The 24,000-nt window shown below is 40.5% G+C and overlaps 3 protein-coding genes and 1 pseudogene across 4 annotated transcripts in view; 2 read left to right on the top strand and 2 right to left on the bottom strand.

Annotated features, from left to right (window-relative positions):
* The window catches only part of LOC134817291 (double-stranded RNA-specific adenosine deaminase-like), a 536,580-nt gene that overhangs the window by 198,852 nt on the left and 313,728 nt on the right, over nt 1-24,000 (top strand). The window lies entirely within an intron of this gene.
* Nucleotides 471-8,964, bottom strand: LOC134825952 (tubulin alpha-8 chain-like; annotated as a pseudogene).
* On the bottom strand, nt 9,580-19,331 carry LOC134825423 (uncharacterized). The gene is made up of 5 exons (XM_063837602.1): nt 19,177-19,331; nt 18,818-19,024; nt 11,699-11,781; nt 11,333-11,461; nt 9,580-10,747 (listed from the first exon to the last, which is right to left on the bottom strand). The coding sequence occupies exons 1-5, from the start codon at nt 19,329-19,331 to the stop codon at nt 10,554-10,556; spliced, it is 768 nt and encodes a 255-aa protein (XP_063693672.1). The 3' UTR covers nt 9,580-10,553.
* On the top strand, nt 13,107-17,595 carry LOC134820605 (ephrin type-A receptor 2-like). Of its 2 annotated transcripts, XM_063831101.1 has the most exons (4): nt 13,107-13,178; nt 14,064-15,442; nt 15,595-15,630; nt 16,186-17,595. In XM_063831101.1, the coding sequence occupies exons 1-4, from the start codon at nt 13,123-13,125 to the stop codon at nt 17,592-17,594; spliced, it is 2,880 nt and encodes a 959-aa protein (XP_063687171.1). In that variant the 5' UTR covers nt 13,107-13,122; the 3' UTR covers nt 17,595. The 2 variants fall into 2 exon arrangements, with proteins under 2 accessions (XP_063687171.1, XP_063687181.1); XM_063831111.1 differs by lacking the exon at nt 15,595-15,630.

The following is a 24,000-nucleotide window of genomic DNA, read 5'->3' as shown; positions in this document are numbered from 1 at the left end:
AACAAATTATAAGGTATTTTTCCATTTTAAATACATGTTTAGTACAAATCATTTTTACAAGCACAATCAATCAAATTATAACACATCAAAAGAAGAGTTTTTCAGAGTTTAAACAATCATAACAAAACACTACAGTTCTGTGCACGCAAGAGTATAACAGAACACAGAGACGGAGACACACCGCGTCTCAATGGAGACACGGAGTATAACAGAACACTGAGACGGAGACACACCGCGTCTCAATGGAGACACGGAGTATAACAGAACACTGAGACGGAGACACACCTCGTCTCAATGGAGACACGGAGTATAACAGAACACTGAGACGGAGACACACCGCGTCTCAATGGAGACACGGAGTATAACAGAACACTGAGACGGAGACACACCGCGTCTCAATGGAGACACGGAGTATAACAGAACACTGAGACGGAGACACACCGCGTCACAATGGAGACACGGAGTATAACAGAACACTGAGACGGAGACACACCGCGTCTCAATGGAGACACGGAGTATAACAGAACACTGAGACGGAGACACACCGCGTCTCAATGGAGACACGTTTAGTAATCCTCATCGTCTCCGACATCAGCACTAGTGTCTGCGCTGTCAACAGCCACCTCCTCGTAGTCCCTCTCCAGAAGAGCAAGGTCCTCCCTCGCCTCTGTGAACTCTCCTTCCTCCATACCTTCTCCTACATACCTGAGCGAAGAAACTTGGGTAAACATTCTGGACAATATCTACTAAGAGAAATTGCTTACATTGTGGTGACTTCATCTTAATTCTTTAGTTAGGTTTTTGTCACCCTCGTGTGATTATCGCTTACTATTGCCCGTTTCCATGGTTATCGTTTATCTATTAATCACACATTAAATCGTATCCACTTACCAGTGAACGAAGGCTCTCTTGGCGTACATGAGATCGAACTTGTGGTCAAGACGAGCCCAAGCTTCCACAACAGCGGTGGTGTTTGTCAACATGCACACGGCCCTGCTAGGCTCAGCCATGTCTCCACTTGGGGGGATGGTGGGCTTCTGGTAGTTGATACCAACCTGTTGATAGGTACAATGTTTAACTCTTAACCGTTACAACATTCTTTGTGATATTTTAGAGTCACCAATGTATGTTATTCTCTTGCTGCTTACGCTAATCAAGTATTTGTAAATTTCAGGCTGTAAACTGACCTTGAATCCAGTTGGGCACCAATCCACGAACTGGATGGTTCTCTTGGTCTTGACATTAGCGATGGCGGCGTTGACGTCCTTGGGTACTACATCTCCCCTGTATAACATGCAGCAAGCCATGTACTTGCCGTGTCGAGGGTCACACTTCACCATCTGGTTAGATGGCTCGAAACAGGCAGCTGAGGGTGTGTTATCGGGTTAGTTACAGTTATTCGAACTCGTTCTATACTAATTAAAATTAAACATGAATTTATCAGCGTGTTATACATTTCAGTAGCAAATCAGGATAATAGAGTGTATAATATTGTGATGATGTGTTCTAGCTATCAACTAACCAGTAATCTCGTTGACAGACAGCTGCTCGTGGTAAGCCTTCTCACGGCTCATTACAGGAGAGTAAGTAGCCAGAGGGAAGTGGATCCTGGGGTAGGGCACCAAGTTGGTCTGGAACTCTGTCAGATCAACGTTCAGAGCTCCATCGAATCGGAGGGATGCTGTGATGGAGGAAACTACTTGACCTGAGAGAGGTTAGGATTGTTAGTTTATATTACGTTTGTAGTGTGTTAGTAGTGTGTTAGTTTGTTTTAATTCACAAACATTAAAGCCAGTCGTGTTAGTTTAACAACAGCTACTTTCTCTACGGTAAACACTTTAAAAGCTAGACACAGCACGTACTTATGAGTCGGTTGAGGTTGGTGTAAGATGGTCTCTCGATGTCCAGGTTCTTCCTGCAGATATCGTAGATAGCCTCATTGTCGACCATGAAGGCACAGTCAATGTGCTCGAGGGAGGTGTGGGTGGTCAAGGACGGAGTTGTAGGGTTCCACAACTGCTGAACTGATCTGAGGGATAGGTAGGGGGAGCAATCCAACATCAAGATTCAGGGCTCTTTGTTCGGCTAAATTTCCAGAACATGGTAGAATGTTCTGGATTAATGTGAAGGGCTAGCCTGAAGCTTGATGCTCAGAGTTGCTCCTGTTTGTAGGATAGAACTAACTTACAGCTAAAACTGGTATGACAAGGTAGCACACTTCACATCACGCTCCTCAGACTCGCCCCCACATTTCACATTTCACATTTCACATTTCACCCTACATTTCACTTACACGGGCACTTCTCTGACACACTCACATTCACTGTTCACTATTGTCGTACAACTCACTACACTCTCGTTATTCTTACACACTGTTTACACACTATTTACACACTATTTACACATGACATTGATAAAGCACATGCTGAACTAATGCTGTTATATTCCAATCACTGGGACACATAATCATCACATCTACAAGACCACAGCTCGATCACGAGATATAAACATGTCACGTGTGACCAAATGTGGTAAGATCACGTGATAATATGAACATCACGTGTGATAATATCACAAGGGATCAGCACGTGTTGGTTGGTGAAAGTCCTCACCTTTGTTCGCCCTTTTCGCTCACAGCCCACGGAACATAGTGCTGCTCTCATTTTACTCACAACTCTCAGTACACTCTTTTCAGACGTTATTTTGGGATTATTTATTCAGTGCAGTGTAATCAATCACTTTATTTACTTTTACTTTCTTGACGTAAGTATCGATGTTGTTGATATGTTATTTGGCATATAATCATATTATCTGTGCATTATGAGCATATTATCTGTGCATTTAAATTTCTCACGTTCACACCCACTCTTCGCTAATCACTCTAGCAGACATATTCACTATTCAGACAGTTGCAGGGGCTTCTCAGCTACAATTAGCGACAATCACACGTAAAAGCTAGCGATGATCAACAGCTATTGAAGGAATTACTAGCTAAATAGCTAAATGCTTTAAACAGTACAGTAATGGTAAATACGATCATAAGAAGTGATAAGTGTGCTTAAGATACTAGTATAAAAGCTTCGACGCACACAACTACTATTCACACGCATCGTTACACCCAAGTTACCACACATACTTTACACACCTATATTACCACATACTTTTACACCACACCAGTTACCACCATCATTACACCCACACTTTCCCACAATTTTACACCACACAACATTTACACCCTACATTACCAACCAGTTACCCAAAAATGTTCAACACCATACGTTTCACCAACCTACATTCCACCCTACTATTTACACACACATACTTTACACCCATGTTCACACACACTGATTCACACACACCATACTGTTTTACACCACACCATACTGTTTTACACCACACCATACTGTTTTACACCACACCATACTATTTTACACCACACCTACTATAACCCCACACCATTTGTGTATTTCACACCACACCATACTGTTTTACACTGCACTGCACTGCACTGCACTGCACTGCACTGCACTGCACTGCACTACACTGCACTGCACTACACTGCACTGCACTGCACTACACTACACTACACTACACTACACTACACTACACTACACTACACTACACTACAACTACACTACACTACACTAACACTACACTACACTACACTACACTACACTACACTACACTACACTACACCACACTTCACCACACTACACCACACTACACCACACTACACCACACATACACCACACTACATACACTACACTACACTACACTTACACTACACTACACTACACTACACCCACACTACACCACACTACACCACACTACACCACACTACACCACACTACACCACACTACACCACGCTCAATAAGACAATGCCACCTACTGTGGGAGCTGGGTAGACGGAGAATTGAAGTTTGCTCTTCTTCCCATAGTCCACAGACAGTCTCTCAGCCAGCAGGGATGTGAACCCAGATCCGGTACCTCCACCGAACGAGTGGAAGATCAGGAATCCTTGCAGACCTGTGCATTGGTCAGCCTGAAATGAGGTTTAGGGTTGCTAAATAGTTGAATAGTTCGTTCAAATTTGGCCGGAAATACCGAAAGCTAGACAAAAATTCTTTAAGTTCAGTATCAGAGAGCAAGCGAAAATACGGTGTGTAGATTAAATGTGCTGCTGTATTTGTAGTGGGCTGAGCGGCGAGGCAGCGTTTCATCAGCCTGTCAAGCTCCGTAAGCTCGCTGATTGAACGGTGCTAGAAATACTGACACGTGACCCGGTCTAAGGCTTCTCATTGGCTGAACGAGGCGCTATGTGCAGCTCTAGCTGTCACCATGGAATTTAAAGTTTGATTCGACCTTGTTTTGTACAAAACTTGTGGAAGTTTCTATGGCATCCCCTTCAAGTCTCTTTTCTGTATTCCGCTAAATTATAGTGCAGGTCACATGTCATGGCTAGGTGGTCTGGGAATTTAATTTTCTGAAAAAGTTGAAAAACTCACCAGTTTCCTGACTCTGTCCATGACCTGCTCGATAACCTCCTTGCCGACCGTGTAGAATCCTCGGGCGTAGTTGTTAGCAGCATCCTCCTTGCCGCTGATCATCTGCTCTGGATGGAAAAGAGAGCGATACTCCCCTGTTCGCACTTCGTCTGAAATGTCACCGGTTGTCATTACTTGCTAAATGTTCCCTCTGCACTTGAGACAGTGCTCTTCTAGGACCCAGTGCGAGCTGAACACTGGGACTCCGTGGTTATGTCAAGCTGTACAGTATTGGATCGGTAATCTTACGGATTGCCGCTCAGGATTAATAATACTATACAGATTCCTCAGTTCGGGGACCACACATTTCACACCTTGACATTTCACCCCTGCCATTATAAAGTATTTGGGAGGTGAAACGTCCGAAGTTGAAATGTCCGAGAACTGAATATCGGGTCCGGTCTGAGTGAACTGCTCGCACTGGGAAGATATCTGGAAATACCCGGAAAGTGTAGGCTTGATAAAGACTAGGGAGGTAATAATAACCTCCCTAATAAACACCCTACCAATAACAGTTGGTTCTAAGTCCAGGAATATGGCACGTGGTACGTGCTTCCCTTTCCCTGTCTCCGCGAAGAACGTGGAGAAACTCTCATCCTTTCGTGCGATCGCGTCCGGTTTGATGGTTCCGTCCTGGAAAAAACAAATAATCTTAAAATGTTAAACTTAATTACCGATGACAGTTGGTTCAAGATCCAGGAAAATCGCACGTGGGACATATTTCCCTTTTCCCGTTTCCGTGAAAAACGACGCAAAACCGGAGTCGGCAGGTCGTCCAGACTCGCTCTTGACAGTGCCGTCCTGGTGAGGTAAGAGTGTGTTGGGTACATGGGACAAAGAGCTCGAGTCATGAGAGTGCAGTGCGCGGCTTCTCCGTTAATAAGAGCGTTCTCATTTAAGAGGCTGGTTTCAATCACAGAATTTTAAAATTTGGAGTGTTAGAACTATTTGGTTGAGGATTAGAATTTATTCTTTGGTTGAAAGCTTAAACAAGTTGTTGGACTGTAGGCTAATTCCAAGGTTCTGTACCGTAATGGGAACACTGGTGTGACTTTTTTGTAGCGTCTTCTGGAGACTGGTGTTATCCACTTCATAATAAACCTCCCTTGTATCAAACAAGTTCCCCTTCACGTCTTGTGTCAAACAAGTAAACCTCAAATAAACCACAACTACAAAAACAAACAAAAACGAAACAAAGTTAACTGAGAGCCATATGGGAGCGCTTATCACTAGACCCTGTGAAGAGCTGACTTAAGAGCTGGGTGCGGCGTCAGTTCAACTGTAGAAAATTGCAGCAAGTTCTGGTGCCGCCTGACTGTATTAGCTGGAGAACGGTTAATTGAGTTAATTGGCCGGGTGGAGTGAGCTAGTCCAATGACTGAGTTGCAGCTCACATCCGGGTGCAAGGCCAGCCATCCAATGCAAACACAGGTCCAATAATTGGGTTGGAAGCCAGCAACGCCGGAAGCATTAGGTCCGGTGTAGCTCAGCTGGCACAACCGGAAAAGTGAATTATAATCCGGCAATTTTCAAATTAGGTTCAGCCCAAAACCAATAATTCAAATGGAAGAACTATGAGCTAGCAATTTGCTTAAGCAATATTTTGCTAATTTTCCCCAATTTTATTGGAAAAATGGTTCAGAGGAAGGTTTTAATTTCAATTTGTTGTCTAATTTTTACCTAATATCAAATTTTATTGGATTTTGAAATTGCCTAAATTCAAATCAGATTTTTCATTAAACACAGAATTAGACAGAATAATTAAGATATTATTTTTGCCAATGGTTCAGTCAGATCAGTTAGCTCTCGTAAAATTATATATTGAAAAGAGGAGACAAGAATATGGCCCTATTAATGAAGCCATCACCTTCCTGATAGTTGTAAGAAAGGAGAGTTTAAAAAAGGATTACACTCGATATGACCAGTAGATGGAGTTGATGGTTCATTTTCAGACTTCATGATTAAAACTTTGAGCTGCCATTTTACGGAGACCCTCCTTTAAAAACGTCTGATTAGGATCAGATGTTCCTCCTTAGGGTACCAAATGGTTTTCGGAAAGTGTTTTGTTGGTTATTCTAAAGAACTATAATGATGGGTACAGCTCTTGGCCTAGAATACGAGCCTAGTAAAATGTGGTACTTTTTGTGGAAATCTATTCGTTTCCTTTTCTTTATTTTTAGGATCTCATTATTATTAAGATGATGATTATTCCAGTGATACGCACATAGCCTTTGGAGTTGAAATTTAGGGGGTTTATTACCACCCAATGAAAACGTCCAGAAGTTATTCGAGGAAAGCAGGTTTTGCATGAGGATTGAGGCTGAATGAACATAAAGAATGCAAAACAAGCGGAGAAAAATTCAGGAGAAATAACCTTCATATCGACCTAATAAAGGTGAAGAACCTTCAAATCATTTTCTAATCTAACTGATAGATAAAACTAAAAGAAGTGATAGATACAATTAAAAGTAGTTGATTTATGTTGGCTGAGGCCGTGTCTCACCTTTTCAATACCATGCTCCAGACAGTAGAGCTCCCAACAAGAGTTACCGATCTGGGTTCCTGCCTGGCCGATGTGAACGTTGATGCACTCTCTCTGCAAGAGGGGGTGTGTAAGTAGTGTGTAATTAGTGTGTAAGTAGTGTGTAAGTAGTGTGTAAGTAGTGTGTAAGTAGTGTGTAAGTAGTGTGTAAGTAGTGTGATGCACTCTCTCTGCAGGAGGGGGATTTAGGGGGATTTAGACTATTATTTAGTATTTACTTTAGAAGGTATCGAATTTGACAATGTAGGTCATCTGTCTTCAATTTATGTGATTGTTACCAAAGGATAAGGTGTTAAAATTATTTCTATTTAACTTCGTAACATGCCAGGTATGGCTTATCTTAAAAAATTTAACGTGAGAGGCTACAGCAGATATCTCATATCATAGAGTGATACTTGAAATCATCCACTAATTCCCAAGATACCGCAAAATAACATGTATTAATTATTAATATTAACGATCATAAAGGTTCGACGGTTCGACAGTCTCGGCTTTAAACTAATTGTAAAAGTAGTGCCAAGTTCTATTAGTATTGATATAAAGTCATTAAGTTCTATTAATATACAAGTTATAATTAATAATTCCGTTTAGAAAAGCCATGGTAAGTTATGTTGGGAACGGTTGAAGACAGATTTTAAGATAATTATTAATTATAACGTTTTCCTTTCCACAAAGCTGCCAACCAAGAACAACCATATATCATGATATCATGAATTTTATTTAATTATTAACTTTTCTCTGGATTTATGGTAAGTAAGTTAGACACACTCGTTTAGAAACAATTAGCATTGTCTAAGCTGACGAATATTGTTAAGGTATCTTTATTTTGTTTACACTCGGTCACTTGTCAAGGCATGTAAGGTCATTCGGCGAATTTTCTTTGAAATAAAATGATGTATTTGTGTAACATTTTGAAAGTTTATTGATAAAAAACAGTTATTGGGGATAATAATATATGAATTAATATACACAATCTTTATACCATATTAAGTGAAGTCAACGGTACATACATGATACATTTAACCGTTATAGTTCAGAAACCATATCATTTTAATTCTTTTAGAAGATTCGTCAAACGTAAATTTAGTGAATGAAATGAAAGGCTAAACCAGCAAAACCGCAAATTGTGGTTTTACTTTTATGTTTAATCATACTAAAGTCTGTTATGTCTCGTTGATTAAATACTGATATAAAAAAGTAAAAGTTTGAATACTAACTACTAACAGTGTACTACTACTACTACTACTGCTTGAATAGTGCAGCTATATTGTATTGGGCCTAATACGACTGCAGTACATTTCATATATTAGGACTACTATAATGAAACTACCGGACCACGATGTATGGGGACTTGCCACCCCATGGCAACATTAAAATATATCGACTCTGTTACATCGTATCCTCAAATTATTTTTATTATCCCAAACAAATAATTTTTTGAGTGTTGAAAGTATTAAAACTATATAAAGTCCGGGTGGAATTGAATCACTGCCCTCCAAAAGCGAGCGTTATATTAAAGCACTATAAATACACTAGATTATGTCAAGAATCACAACTTTAAAGTGAAGCCCTCGTCCAAAAAATCATCTTACCCGTCTAAATAACTTAATAAATACCTTATAAAGTCTAAATAACTTAAAATAAAATTAGGTACAGTCTCAACGATGTGATCTGAAATCCTAAAATCACTAATTCTTTCTTAACAAGAAGAAAGTTGAATTATTAAAATTGTGTAACATTCCTATTTTCAATACCATAGTTAAACTACCAATACCCTTATTGAATAACTATAGTTTACTTACCATGTTGAACTTGAATTTCTGTGAATTTCTCTAAACAACTTGAGTAACGATTGAAATAGAAAAAAATCAAAAACTAATGATATTCATTACGTTTTGCTCTTTATACCCGACCTCCTCAACCTATCAGAACCTGCCCTCTCAATCACATGACCAATATTGACCAATTAGGAAGCTCCGTAGTTCCGGAACTGCTTCGTTACACATTGTAACCCCTGTTGGTCACCTTTCTAATTAACGCAATTACTTAGCGCACAGAGTAAAGTTAAATCAGCCCCTGGATTCGTGAGGTCATTTTTACAGCGACACGGTTCTTTGACATGGTACCCAGTTATTTCTAAGCTTTTCAAGATGATGTCAGATTTTGTGGTTATTTCGAAATGCTTGTGAGATTATATTGAACATTTCGGTGTTCGGCTTGCATCTGTGTGTCACGTTTTAGTCACGTGATTATTTCTGCTTGAGGAAGCCCACCCTGGCGGATAACGCTCATTAAACCAATTAGAGTTTTATTCCGTGTACGGTAAAGTGAGAAATTTAACGAAAAGAACAATATTTTCTTATAAAGTGTTAAATTCATTGAAATCCTAAAGCGAATTTGTTGTCAAAAAAGCTTCTATGAGCCATGATATTAACAAATTAACAAATTTATGCTATATTTTGTCGTGATAGTGTATAATGAAACACGGCACGTAAAAATTTAAATAATCATGTTAACTATCTATATATCAAAAACAATCAATCAAACCACTCAATGATGTCTTCAAACTAGTGTTTTGAACTATAAAACTGTCTGTAGCCCCAATCATTCAGACATGTATGCTGACTGATCTGGAAATTAATCATATCAACGATCTCATCTAATATTGCTAAGCCATTTTGGACTCATCATGGACTCACTGTCTGGTCTCTTTAAGAAACTTCTCATTCTCTTTGAAACACAACCTCTTGATCTTGTGGTATTCAACTCCTGTGTTCAAAGTGCTAGTATAGACTATAGCAGTTCCTTCAAAAATCCGCTACTTTAAGCTTTCAAGCAGGAAAAAAAACGATTGCATTAACTTCATGTGTACGCGCGTTTCAGAGCATCTTGATGAGTTTGCTAGTGACAGGCAGGATATCTGTACTTCATTTGTAGGCGCGTTTCAGAGCATCTTGATGAGTTTGCTAGGGACAGGCAGGATATCTGCCCAGTATTCAGAGCATCTTGATGAGTTTGCTAGGGACAGGCAGGATATCTGCCCAGTATTTAGAGCATCTTGATGAGTTTGCTAGGGACAGGCAGGATATCTGTAGGCGCGTTTCAGAGCATCTTGATGAGTTTGCTAGGGACAGGCAGGATATCTGCCCAGTATTCAGAGCATCTTGATGAGTTTGCTAGGGACAGGCAGGATATCTGCCCAGTATTCAGAGCATCTTGATGAGTTTGCTAGGGACAGGCAGGATATCTGCCCAGTATTCAGAGCATCTTGATGAGTTTGCTAGGGACAGGCAGGATATCTGCCCAGTATTCAGACCATCTTGATGAGTTTGCTAGGGACAGGCAGGATATCTGCCCAGTATTCAGAGCATCTTGATGAGTTTGCTAGGGACAGGCAGGATATCTGCCCAGTATTCAGAGCATCTTGATGAGTTTGCTAGGGACAGGCAGGATGTCTGCCCAGTATTCAGAGCATCTTGATGAGTTTGCTAGGGACAGGCAGGATATCTGCCCAGTATTTAGGATGACAGTTCAAGTAACCAAAGTTCTGACCGGTCGTGTTTCTCCGACCTCTCTTGAGCACCGCCTCTAGCGGGTCCTCGTCCAGCTCTGAATCGTAGTCGTTATTGTCAAAGTACTCCTCATCCGGGAGACTGTTACCTGAGAGTTAGTAGTGTGTAAGTAGTGTGTAAGTAGTGTGTAAGTAAGAAGTGTGTAAGTAAGTAGTGTGTAAGTAGTGTGTAAGTAGTGTATAAGTAAGTAGTGTGTAAGTAGTGTGTAATTAGTGTGTAAGTAGTGTGTAAGTAGTGTGTAATTAGTGTGTAAGTAGTGTGTAAGTAGTGTGTAAGTAGTGTGTAAGTAGTGTGTAAGTAGTGTGTAAGTAGTGTGTAAGTAGTGTGTAAGTAAGAAGTGTGTTAGTAAGTAGTGTGTAAGTAGTGTGTAAGTAGTGTGCAAGTAGTGTGTAAGTAAGTAGTGTGTAAGTAGTGTGTAAGTAGTGTGTAATTAGTGTGTAAGTAGTGTGTAATTAGTGTGTAAGTAAGTAGTGTTTACTGTAATGTGTAAGTATAGACTATACACTATGTATAGATGTGGCTTAGGTTCCAATTACTTTTTAACTATGACAATTTATTAGTACATCTGATTTGCTAGAATTTATAACTTTACACTTTTACACAATCAATGGAGATTTAAAAAAACACAACGACCACAATGAAAATTCGGGGCACTTACTACTTATTGACTTACATCTGGGACTCTGCATGACACTGCCGGTTCTGCAGGCCCTGATCGGGTACTTCCCCGGGGTAATACTCTGTTTCTCCGGTCTAGACTTGAGAGACCCCCCTCTCTCGTGTATTGCGGGGGTTGAGGGCCCTGAGGTATGAGATCTTGTTTCAATTATAACTTTGAGATGGTACTCATATCAGGTGAGATGTTACTCATATCAGGTGATCATATCATTACGGTGGGGTAATTTAAGTATGATATTTATCAGTATACCATCACATACCCGCATTATGCTGTATATAATGACAGGGTAACATAGATCGATCCAATAATCTTAGATAAGCTAATAAAAATGCAAGATAAGAGAGCGTGTAAGACAGTGACCTGGTCGTCGTGAGGAGAGACTGCAGCTATTTTTAGGAGAAGTGTGGTACGTGCCACAGAATGAACAGCTCCAATCGTCAATCCTGCAGAGATATTGTTAGAGACCAATGTTAGTGACCACTGTTAGTGACCACTGTTAGTGACCAATGTTAGTGACCACTGTTAGTGACCACTGTTAGTGACCACTGTTAGTGACCACTGTTAGTGACCACTGTTAGTGACCACTGTTAGTGACCACTGTTAGTGACCACTGTTAGTGACCACTGTTAGTGACCACTGTTAGTGACCACTGTTAGTGACCACTGTTAGTGACCACTGTTAGTGACCACTGTTAGTGACCACTGTTAGTGACCACTGTTAGTGACCACTGTTAGTGACCACTGTTAGTGACCACTGTTAGTGACCACTGTTAGTGACCACTGTTAGTGACCACTGTTAGTGACCACTGTTAGTGACCACTGTTAGTGACCACTGTTAGTGACCACTGTTAGTGACCACTGTTAGTGACCACTGTTAGTGACCACTGTTAGTGACCACTGTTAGTGACCACTGTTAGTGACCACTGTTAGTGACCACTGTTAGTGACCACTGTTAGTGACCACTGTTAGTGACCACTGTTAGTGACCACTGTTAGTGACCACTGTTAGTGACCACTGTTAGTGACCACTGTTAGTGACCACTGTTAGTGGCCACTGTTAGTGACCACTGTTAGTGACCATGCCCAACTTTTCAGGATCCATTTACTGGCAGTTTGTCTGAACAATTGTAATTGATCCTACAGTAGCTTACAGTATGTAAAACTTCTAGGTTTGGTAAACTATGTCCGTCCGAGATCGCAAATTGAGTTAACTCATAAGAATACTAAACCTTTCTGATGTAGACAGGTATTTTATGTACGAACCACGGTCAACGATAATGAACTGTTGAACTGAGCGCGAGAGAGAGGAAGAGAGAGAGAGAATGTTTATAATTACCTGATAATTATCATAGAGAATTGACAAACCCGAGGCAAGGTCTACCTGTCCTTCAACTATAAGTTTTTGAGTATAAATTACTTTAATTGACTAAAAGTACAGCATAAGATCTGGTATTGGTGGTCGATTTTTAACGGCTATTTACATCAGACTTCTCGTCTGGCTCATCTCCAATTTCTCTTTTTATCCACATCCTCCTCCTACTCCCTCTCACATATCCTGTGTTAACAGGATATGAAAACCATAACTTTAATAAGAAAAATCCATACATCCATGTATAATAACACAAACTGGGCCGTTGTACTGTGGTCATCTCCCGGAGTCGGAGATTGTCTGAAATTTCAATCCGTTCTCTGAGTAGCTGAGGAGGTCCTGACCTTAGACTCAAACGTGACTTGAGCTATCACTTCTATTTCTCGCTCGTCTCAGTGTTGGTCCGCTGTATCCGTTATGTCATTTGTGTACGTTTTTGTGCTCGGAGTCTTGGTTTACTGTAGTTTAGGTAAGTTTGTTGTAGACAATTCATTGATAATTTTCCGGTTTTTATGTTATTTTTTACTTAAAGATTTGTTTGACTGTTTGCCAATTTATCGCTCCACAGAAATTGTGATGTTTATAAAAGTTAGAACTCGACAACAGGTGTGTACGTGAATGGAGGCGTGAGCTGCTTATCTAAATTATTAAATTTTGTCCATAGACCTCTTTGTCTCACGTGTCAAATAGAAGGGCCAGACCGCTTCGCAGCTTTGGAGGAAACACACACTGCGCGCGTGTTGGGCCAGGGAACGTCTGACCCCTTCTGTAGAAAGGGAAATCCGAGCTTCGTTTTCTTGCTAAAGGCCAAAGGGGGGGGGGGGGGGGGGGGGAGGGAGGGGGTTAACACTTATTTTTCAGTTTTTCAGCGACAAAGTTTTAGGTTTACCTGTAATTACTAGTAAAATATAAACCTACAATTGCTCTCCTAAACATAGGGTTAATATCAATTTTTGGAACAGAATGGCCGCCCCTGAGACATGAAACTTGGCATGGGCGCTCCTTGGGTGAATGCCCAAAAACAATTATGAACCGAATTTTGAATTTTACTTTTGTTCTTGAAATATGAGGATAACGGTTGGTCAGGAACGGTTGGTCTGAATTTAATGCTTTGTTTTTTTCCCACTTCCAGCAGCTCTTACACATATATCTGAAAACCGAAAAATAAATGTTCATCCTTCCCCCTCCCCTCTGGCCTTAATGACTAGCCGTACGGCTATGATCTTGATATCCACCAGGTCCATTTGGTTTATCGCATTGCGAGAGCAAAAATTTCATAATTTTGGTCGATCTTTTAGCTCACGCCTTCACTCTTAAATTGATTAGGCACTTTCATGAGACGCTCCTCACTCAGGTAGAATAACAGTTACTCGACAGCCGCCCTATCAAGGAGTATATCTCTACCAAGGAGTAGCAGCCGGTCTTAAGGGAGTCACGTGTCCCCATCTAGCAGATCCTAGCAATGTCACCCTTCAGACGATAGGCCAGGTTGGAAGCACCACCTGCAACTACCAAGGAACGAATGTCCCCCTTACATTCATAAAAAAGGAGGAGGGAACTGAACCTAGGACGAACCGCACCAACGCCAGATACTACCTGCTCCCAAGCAACACGACGCTCACTTCAGGTCCTCTTGGTTGGAACAGTGGTAATGTTGACGTACTCTGCTGGAATGGGACTGACTGGGAGACTCGTTATGGTTGGATAAACGAAGATAAGAAGAAAATATGTTGCGACAACAAGGAAGCTGATGATTCCTGCTCAGACATTATCTTTCTGGACGAAGAACTTGTGTTGGATGAACTGCAAGAAACCCTTGATGTAGGTTACGGGTTCCAGATAAACTACACGACCACCGTTTGGCCAAGAGAAGAAGTCAGGACGCTGTTAACCTGTGGAAACTACACCTGCTCTTTTAATGGAACTCGAATAGAATATGGAGACTGCACCCTCGACTTGGACTCCATAACCAGCAAACTGCCTTTTATTCAATACTTCGCACCAATACAAAGCCGCCCGAAACACCAATATCTCCATGAGCTCAACATAACTGTGCCATTCTTGACTAAAGATTTTGAAGGAGTTAATTATTGCGAGATGAGGCTACTGCTAGGAGGGGTAGATCAAGAGCTGGCTAGGTCTGTTCTGCCGCTGAATCTCGCCGTTACACCTCCCGTTGTATCTAGCCATTCTGATATTGGTCTTCTGGATGTTGCTGACTTTCAATACAAAGATCCCCAGTGCATTGGAGATGGCTGGCCACAAACTGACGGCAGTTGGTGGTATGTGAGAAAACAAGGTAAAACCAAAGAGATATCATTTAGTTCAAATCAAAAGGTGGCTGGGAAAGAGTTTCACTGCAAGGTTTCCCAGAACAACTCCACTGAAATGAAACATATGATGTTCATAAGCGTTCCTGAAACCAACACCCTCTCCCCGGACATGATGAAGATGATAGGACACACAGCAAGTGAGAGCATTATGTGTAAAATCGACATGACAGAATGGAGCTTAAATGCAACTTCACTGGGCTGGACTTTCCCCAATGGAACTGAAGATAGCTCCACACCTTCAGAACATGGTAAAGAGATCTGGCATATTCCTATGAAAGACGAAGGTATCTACAAGTGCTGGGCTGAGACTGGCAAGAAATGGGCTGAACCCGACCAGCAAGACACGTTCCGTCTGAGTAAAAATATCAGGGTCGAACTTAGACCACTAACTGCTGGTAGCAAACGTAAGTACCAATTCTAAACTCTACTTTGTATAATTTCGCAAGTTTTCCTATCGTCAACAAAATTATACGACTAATCATCCCAAAAACTAAAATTTTTGGAGCTTGGTGTTTCAATTACCATTAACAATTTACTCAAACAAATCCGTTAATAGCCCAGACCACCATACCAGATTCGACAACGATACCCGGTAGGAGTTGGAATGGGATCTTTTACTTTAACTCCCGCTTTCAATTTCGCTCTTTCTGTTTTATACGCTTCTGAATACTCTTCACTTCATTTTTGAAATGGCGTTTGACATTTTGCTTTGCGTGCATGCTAGTTTTTGATGGTTTCTTGTCTTCTGCGTTTTCTCTAAAAGAATAGGGTAGCCTATTTTAACACTACTTCTTGAATCTTAAGTTATCAAAAATACATTGCTGGGATATGCAATTATTTTCTGTCGCATGCCAGCTTGTAGTTGTATTTTCTTCTAATTCATGATCAAATAAATTTGACCTGACCCTTCAAGAATTTCGAAATGTCCGGTGCACGTTTATTTTTCAATTGGACCTTAATTATAGTCGAGCATCTAGGCTTTCAATATGCGTGTCTTATACGTCTGTACACAAAAACGAACCCTAGTGCTCATCATTCACGTCCTGTTCAGAAATTCATGTGCGCCCGATGTTTCAAAATATAATTTTGGGTCCCTGATTATTACACTGTACAAAAAATCGATACTAATTTATTTCCTTTCCTTCAGCTGGTATCACCATCCATTCCCCGATAAATAAAACTGCTGCGAAGGGACCAGAAACACCAACAGTGCCTTTCTCTAGCTATTGGTACTTGATTGGACTTGGAGTCTTAACAGTCTTTCTTGTCGCTTCCACAACCTTCATCTACAAGATTGTCAAGAAAAACCAGGCAAAAGTCAGTAATTTGGACACTAAGCTTGCCCTGGACACGGTGAGGACGAAGATGGGTGTCAACACCCTCTACAGCACCATACCCCTGGAGGAGGAGGAACCAATGCTGGCTCGAATCCCACGGATTAACAAGGAAGATCTGGTGACTGATAGAGTACTTGGCGCCGGGCAGTTTGGCAAAGTTCTCAAAGGGCGGCTTACCGTAACCGATGAAGATGGAGTTCCTGGAGAGATTGATGTGGCTGTTAAATGTCTGATGCACCCTGAAGATGATAACTCATCAGAAGATTTCCTGAAAGAAGTGGTGATGATGTACCAGCTGGATCATCCTAACGTCGTCAAGTTGCTTGGAATCTGCACTGAGTACGAGCAGTACATGATACTGTCCGAGTTCATGGAGAATGGAAACCTCCGAGACTTCCTGATGAACGGGGAGCCAGTCCTTTCTCTCACTGACAAGCTCTACATTTGCTACCAAGTGGTATGTGGCTTAGAGCACATGGTATCAAGGAACATCGTCCACAGGGATATAGCCGCTAGAAACTGCCTGGTGGGACCTAACATGGTGGTGAAAGTTGCTGACTTTGGTCTCTCTCGCAGCATGTCCATGTCCAACTACTACAAGAAGGTGGGAGGACAGGTGCCGATAAGATGGATGTCTCCAGAGTCGCTTAAGTACGGTAAATATACGCCCGAATCAGATGTGTGGGCTTTCGGAGTTCTGATGTGGGAGGTATACACGGAAGGACATTTCCCGTACAGTGGGTACAGTAATGAGGAAGTGCAAGGGATGCTGGATAGTGGCTTCAAACTGCACGTGCCGCCCCACTGCACTGAGGATGTTAGTGTGTTGATGCAGGCCACATGGGAGACGGATCCAGCCGACAGACCTACTTTCAAAGCAATGAGGACCCGACTCAATCAAATGTTACGCAACTCCGGAATGTCAAACGTCGGGATTTACTCCTCAGCAAGCCCAGATTCTCAGCCCTCTACTTCCGCTCAAGGGGCCCACGATGCTGCCTTGCAGGACTCCGTACTGATGCCAGATAGCAACCTCCGGTCACCCCCTTACCCACGGGACACGATGACACGCGGAGTGTTCTTAAACGGAGAGGGCAGCAGCAGGACGACCTGTTGCATGGGTGAGGAATCTAGCTCGGGTACCATAACTAACAATGAGATTTCAACTAACAGATACGTTTCCGAACCTGGCATTGTAACCGTAGAGACAGCTTTGTGAGGCAGCTTTGTGAGACAGCTTTGTGAGGCAGCTTTGTGAGGCAGCTTTGTGAGGCAGCTTTGTGAGACAGCTTTGTGAGACAGCTTTGTGAGGCAGCTTTGTGAGGCAGCTTTGTGAGACAGCTTTGTGAGGTAGCTTTGTGAGGCAGCTTTGTGAGGCAGCTTTGTGAGACAGCTTTGTGAGGCAGCTTTGTGAGGCAGCTTTGTGAGGCAGCTTTGTGAGACAGCTTTGTGAGGCAGCTCTTTGAAACAGGGGAGCCAGGATTGCAACAAATCTATGTAAGAGTGAAGCACGACTGAGATTGCAGGCCATAGGACTTGGAATGGAAACAGAGACAGACGGATGGTAGGCTTGACTAGTACCATTGACTTATTTGACTAAGAATATTTATTGCTTCATTTTTCTGAGTGTTTAATTGGTTCCAAAATTATTGCGTTTAAATTATTCCATTACTTTATTTGTTTATCGAAGCTATTTAAGTCGTTGTTATTTATTTTTATTTGATTAGTATTTGACTTAAATGGATATTGAAATTTCGTTAATTGCTTCAGAAGAACGGTTGAATGTCATGGCTATTTTTGCACAAAAGTGATGAAATAAGTTTTACAAACTACTTGATACAGTCTGGTATTTGTTCAAGATAGTAATCATGCACGAATCATGTCTATATTAGTATTTTAAGAACAACCGTACAAAGTAAACCTTAGTAGTACTAATTACATAAATTTAGAATAAAGTAGACAGCAGTATTAACTGCTTACTGTATGTGAGATTATTGATAAAGAGCCAGATATAGTGATCAGTTATCGATTTCATATCATAAACCCAAAGTTAGAACTTCAAATGTGCAGATTTCAGACTGCAGCGTTGATCTTGTTGACATTTGCCCGTTGGGTTTAATTATCTCTTAAGATTGATAAAATCAGTGATTCAAAGAAAACAGACTGAACCGTATGAATATTATTGACGGCATGTTTTATAATTTACGAAATTGATGAGAGCTGTGGAAATCATATGACAATAACGTTATTTAATTTTACCTGTTTGATTGCTTGTTTCCTTGAGTTCAAATATTTTCACAAACCAATTGTTGAGCGTAAGCTCATGACTAATGACCGATAAGGTGATACATGTATGAGCCAACTCGAAATATGATGAGTTTTTTGCCGAGTCTGGACAAATTGAGAGTAAATTGATCTAAGAGTAAGAATTTTCCGACTTACATGAGGGATCGGAGTATAATCTTCTGGCCCTTGGAGAGTTCCATCTCATCAAGAAAGTCTACCGGAGTGTTCCTAAGTGATGATATCCTCTTAATATTGTAGGAGAGTAGGGTGAAGACAGTGTCGTCACTCAGTCCGTGTGCGCGGCTCCACTCAAAAAACTTTCGTTCTCTGTGGTCCTGTTTCTCAAACGTCTGCTCTGCTCTCCTGGAAATATGGGATATTAAAGTTATAGATTTAACCTTGCTTGTCAGTACTGGTATACATGCAAATAACCTGCCTAATCAATATGTTGATTTATCTAATTATTCTTTAAAAATACAAGTCACATCCTCATTGAGGGGTATACAAAATTAAACCTGTAAGGTTTGTTAATCTCAGTGTCGTCCCACTCTTGGTAGTCTACTCCACACATCTCCAGCCATGTTGTCAGTGTTGCTATGGGAACTGTCTTACCACACGTGTTACATGATGCTTCTTCTGATTGCGTTGTCAAGGATATTGGATGAAACATGCTCCTGTGTGCGGTGCGGTTAGAAATGGCCTCATGATAGAAAAGATTGGAGTTCCTTCAAGTTCGATGAAGTTTATTGTGCGAGACTAGCAAATCCATGGTGTTCATAAAATTCATCAACATTTTCATCAACATAGAGATAACATTACTACTTAAAGAACTTGGAAGTTTTATTGATTTGAGTTAAAACCCGACTGAAAATTAAACTGCCTTTTTTAGTTATGAAGCCACTCATCAGTTCAAAAGACAGATGTTTGATGTGTTGAAAGTTTATCAGGTGTAGTACAAGTAAGTAAGTTGCTACACGTTTCATATCCCTTTCGAGCGTGAGAAGAGAAATGCAACGTGTGTCAACAGTCTAGCAGTTAGCAGTTGTTGTGTGTTGTGGCGTTGAGCTGCTAAACATACTTAACATAATTAACATAATTAACATTCATTAGCTGGTGCAGTTATTTCATGTTATTCTCAGTTCCGTAAGTAAGTTATAGTTATAGTGTAAGAACAAGTCACAAGAGGATTTTCTTAGTTTATTCCGGCTAATACTGAGTGTGCGTTAAACGAGTAAGCTAAAAAGTCTTGGTTAAGAAATCAGCTTTCAGGCTGAGTCTACGCATTACATTGAATCGATCTGGCCTCTATTATAAAAATACAAATGAGGCATTACATTGATCAACAAGCTTTTAACAATAGCAGTAGAATCAGCATCAACAGGACACGAAAGGTACCCTGTAAGCAATATAGTATATACACCACACATAATTCGTTATACACCTTTGATATTGATGCCTCTTTAATAACCGAAAGCTGTCAAATATATCGATAGTCTAATATAGCACACATTTAAGTCGAACAAACGGCAGAGCTTGTCGATAAAGATAGTGTTATACTTATAGCGAAATGTAGATGTAGGATCGTGACGCACTTCCCGTCCATTATCATCGCCTAGGTATCGCTCCCTTAAGTTCTTTAACTGCGGCGGTCACCAGAATTTAAACTCGAATGTCTGGCTTTTTGCTGGTTTTTATTCGGAAACCAGGTAATAAATGGGTGACGATATTACTAAAATAAGTAGATAATATTGGTCAGTGTAAAATAAGTTGCGAACCTATGTTGAGGGGGTTTGTAAATGCTGATAAGATAGAAATCTCATTAATAATGTTCGAGCTGATATTACAATAGTTTATCATAGTAGTATCGTTATATCAGCGGTCATTATTAACCGGATTTCTATCTAATCAGTATTCACAAACCTTCCTCTACTATATTATAATATTAGTAAACTAACAAATGTAGTTCCATTCTCTAGAGAAGGTTCGTTATAATTTTTGTTCCATTTTATTTGTGCGCTAGTGTTGTTGTGCTTAGCTTAGCCAAAGCTTGTTATGCTATGTGTGATAAGTGATGTCGTACATTGCTTGTACTTTCTCATTGAATAGAAAACTCTCGGGATCATCAAACTTAGGCCAAATATGTATATATACAGGGTGGGCCAAAAGTCAGTGTGCAAACGTTGGGTTTGAAAATTCGAATATTTTAGACCACGCCCATTCAATATTTAAACACCTATATTGTTTTCTCTGACATGAGGCAAAACGGATTAGAAATGACGAAGTTATCAAGCATTTTGTGTATCTCGTTAACAAAATTGACTGGGTGATTATGTGACACCGTGACACGACACCTTAATTGGTTAAGGTGTCGGTCAATAATATTTAGCTTGATCCGACTATCCAAACTATCAAATAAATGTGAAAATGAACCTCCAATTGAAAAAAATGAACGCGAATATTTTTCGAGTTGACAAATTCCTCGAACCAGTGGTGGTACTAAGTCATACCAGAAGGAAGTATTTCAATTGGGCACTCAGTGACTGAGCTATTAAGGCCAACGTTTGCACACTGACTTTTGGCCCACCCTGTAGTTAAGTTGCCCTTATTTTTATAAAATTTAAAAATTTAAATAAATTTCACGTGAATGTATTACAATTACATTCACACAAGACCAAAACATCTACAATGAGGCAACAACATGATTTATTATAAGGCTAGGAAAATATTTAATAAAACTCAACACTACGGCTGGGGTGGGAAAATGTAAATAAAACATTGGTAAATCTATTTCGGCTGAATCAAAACACGGCGGTTAAACCATAATGACATTGGTGCCGACCCTACATAAAATACAGACTTAAAATCATTAATTAATTATAAGGAAATTAATGAAAAATGTATACGATACCTTCAGACTGCTAGTACTACACTCCACAGATATATAAAACATAACAACAATAAAAATAATATAATGAATTAGATAGTAAATAAAATAGATAGTAAATATATTCCCAGATAGTCATTTCTAATCAGGCCAGCATACGTCAGAAGACCACCGAAATTTAGTTAGCTTTGCTTTGAAAATGGAAAATTTTTCGATCTGTCTGACTCAAGCTGGCAATGCATTCCACAGAAGCACTGTTCCATATTAGAGAAGCTGTTTTAAACTATTCTGTATCAAAGAGCAGGAATATGTGCTGGTATTAAGTATTTGAACAACTGACGCCGAACCTCATTGCTCCAGCCTCAACAATAGTAATACAACTAGAGAGATACATACTAAATCATTTACTATTTTGTAGAAAAGCGTAATGGCAGTACTAATATCCGATTGGGAGTGTTTTAAGCTCTATCTGCTTCTCATGAAATACAACATCATTATATAATGATCAAACTGTTGTCCACCCTTTTCTAGATAACTTCAAACTACGACAGGTGTGTTGTACAGTGACACCACAAAATGACTGAGTAATTTTCAAATATTGATCTTATAATGGACAGATAGAGTTGTCTCTTCTGGCGCTTATCAATAGTAAAATGACACGTCCTCATTAAGAGCAATGTACAATGTGTACCCCACAGAAACCTGTTGGTCATTACTACACCGAGGTCAGTATGGGCCGATGCCACGTTATCAATTAGGACTTCATTGAGATTATACCAATAAAATGAAGATTGTCTAAGGCGTATTTCTTGGCAGAGTTACAGATAACACGTTACACTTGGAAGGGTTGAAAGTTGTTTTGTTTTCAATTGACCAGGCAAACAACCTGTCTATATCTCCTTGGTGGTCTTCAAAACATTCGATTACCGCCCATATTTTGGTGTCATCTGCATACAATGCTACATTTGTACCCTCAGAAAACATAAATAGAACAAACAGAAGAGGCCGGAGGCCCCACTCCCCAGGATAGATCAATATCAAAATACACAATGTCGGATCTTGTCTTTTGTTGAGTGCCATCTGAGTAGCGCAAGACTTCCCATAAACTTAAACTTCGACTAACGAAGTTGCTGTTACGATAGACGATTAAAGATATATGTTCTTTACGCTTAAGAATAAGATAAGCTCAAATAACATATACTGGTTAATCTGATTTGCATCTATAATGGGTAGAATTCTGTAAGTAAAAACAATCCCGAAGACATGCCGCCTACCTAGAATGGTATCTCACAGACCGAGTAATTTGTTAATAAGTTGACTACAGAAGAAAATTTTGTTATCTTGATGTTGGTTGGCTCTGAAGACGGTCACATGGCCGAGCAGTAAACCAATGAAAACTCCGTGGTAAATCAGGTGAACATATCCTAAGTGTCAAGTTCATTTAATCAATGATTTTGCTTTGAACTATACTAAACAAAAAGTGTCAAAATGTGACAAAATAACAGTACAACAACGCTCACAATATAATTCATGAAAGACCACTTGTCGTCTGCTCAGGGCCATTCGGCAGTTCTTTTAGCGCCTTTTAGTGAAGCATACCACGTGAGAATGAGGTGTCAACTGAGAAATATTTGTCTGGAAAGAAGGCTAAAACTGCACTGAGTACTCCGAGCTGAGGCACAAATGATCTGTTGGGATGAAAAGTATAATGCTCTGTACTTCGACAATCCTGCTTCTAGGCGTCAATATCAGGTTTCACGTCTGAGTGATTATAGTCTTAACCGCCCTGGTAACCACTGCCCTGGTAACCACTGCCCTGGTAACCACTGTCATGGTAACTACTACCCTGGTAACCACTGCCCTGGTAACCACTGCCCTGGTAACCACTGCCCTGGTAACCACTGCCCTGGTAACCTTTGCCCTGGTAACCACTGCCCTGGTAACCACTGCCCTGGTAACCTTTGCCCTGGTAACCTTTGCCCTGGTAACCACTGCCCTGGTAACCACTGCCCTGGTAACCACTGCCCTGGTAACCACTGCCCTGGTAACCACTGCCCTGGTAACCACTGCCCTGGCAACCACTGCCCTGGTAACCACTGCCCTTGTAACCACAGAGCCGTTTTCTCCAGAAATGTCGACAATATTTGTGAGAATTTTACAAAAAAAGCCAACTCAATTATATTCATGAACAGTCAGTACAGGCTGAAGACACAAATGCTTGATAGAGCTAACGATCTGATTATAAATTGAATAGCACGGAAGTATTAATATATAATTGCGATAATAATTGTCGCAGCAATAATAATTGTCGCAGCAATTTATTCTCTTTCGTGTTAACAGTTAAATATTACTTGTAAAGGAGCGAATGCTGACATCACTTAAAGACTTAAGCTTTAGTTTCTGTCTGTAAACTTCGGCCTATAAAGCCAGGGCAACGTATATTTATCTTCATCCG

This window comes from Bolinopsis microptera, chromosome 1 (genome assembly GCF_026151205.1).
Source record: "Bolinopsis microptera isolate Bmic1 chromosome 1, MBARI_Bmic_1.0, whole genome shotgun sequence".
Taxonomy (NCBI): domain Eukaryota; kingdom Metazoa; phylum Ctenophora; class Tentaculata; order Lobata; family Bolinopsidae; genus Bolinopsis; species Bolinopsis microptera.
The sequence above is the reverse complement of the archived record's forward strand: the minus strand, read 5'-3'. Positions and strand labels throughout refer to the sequence as shown.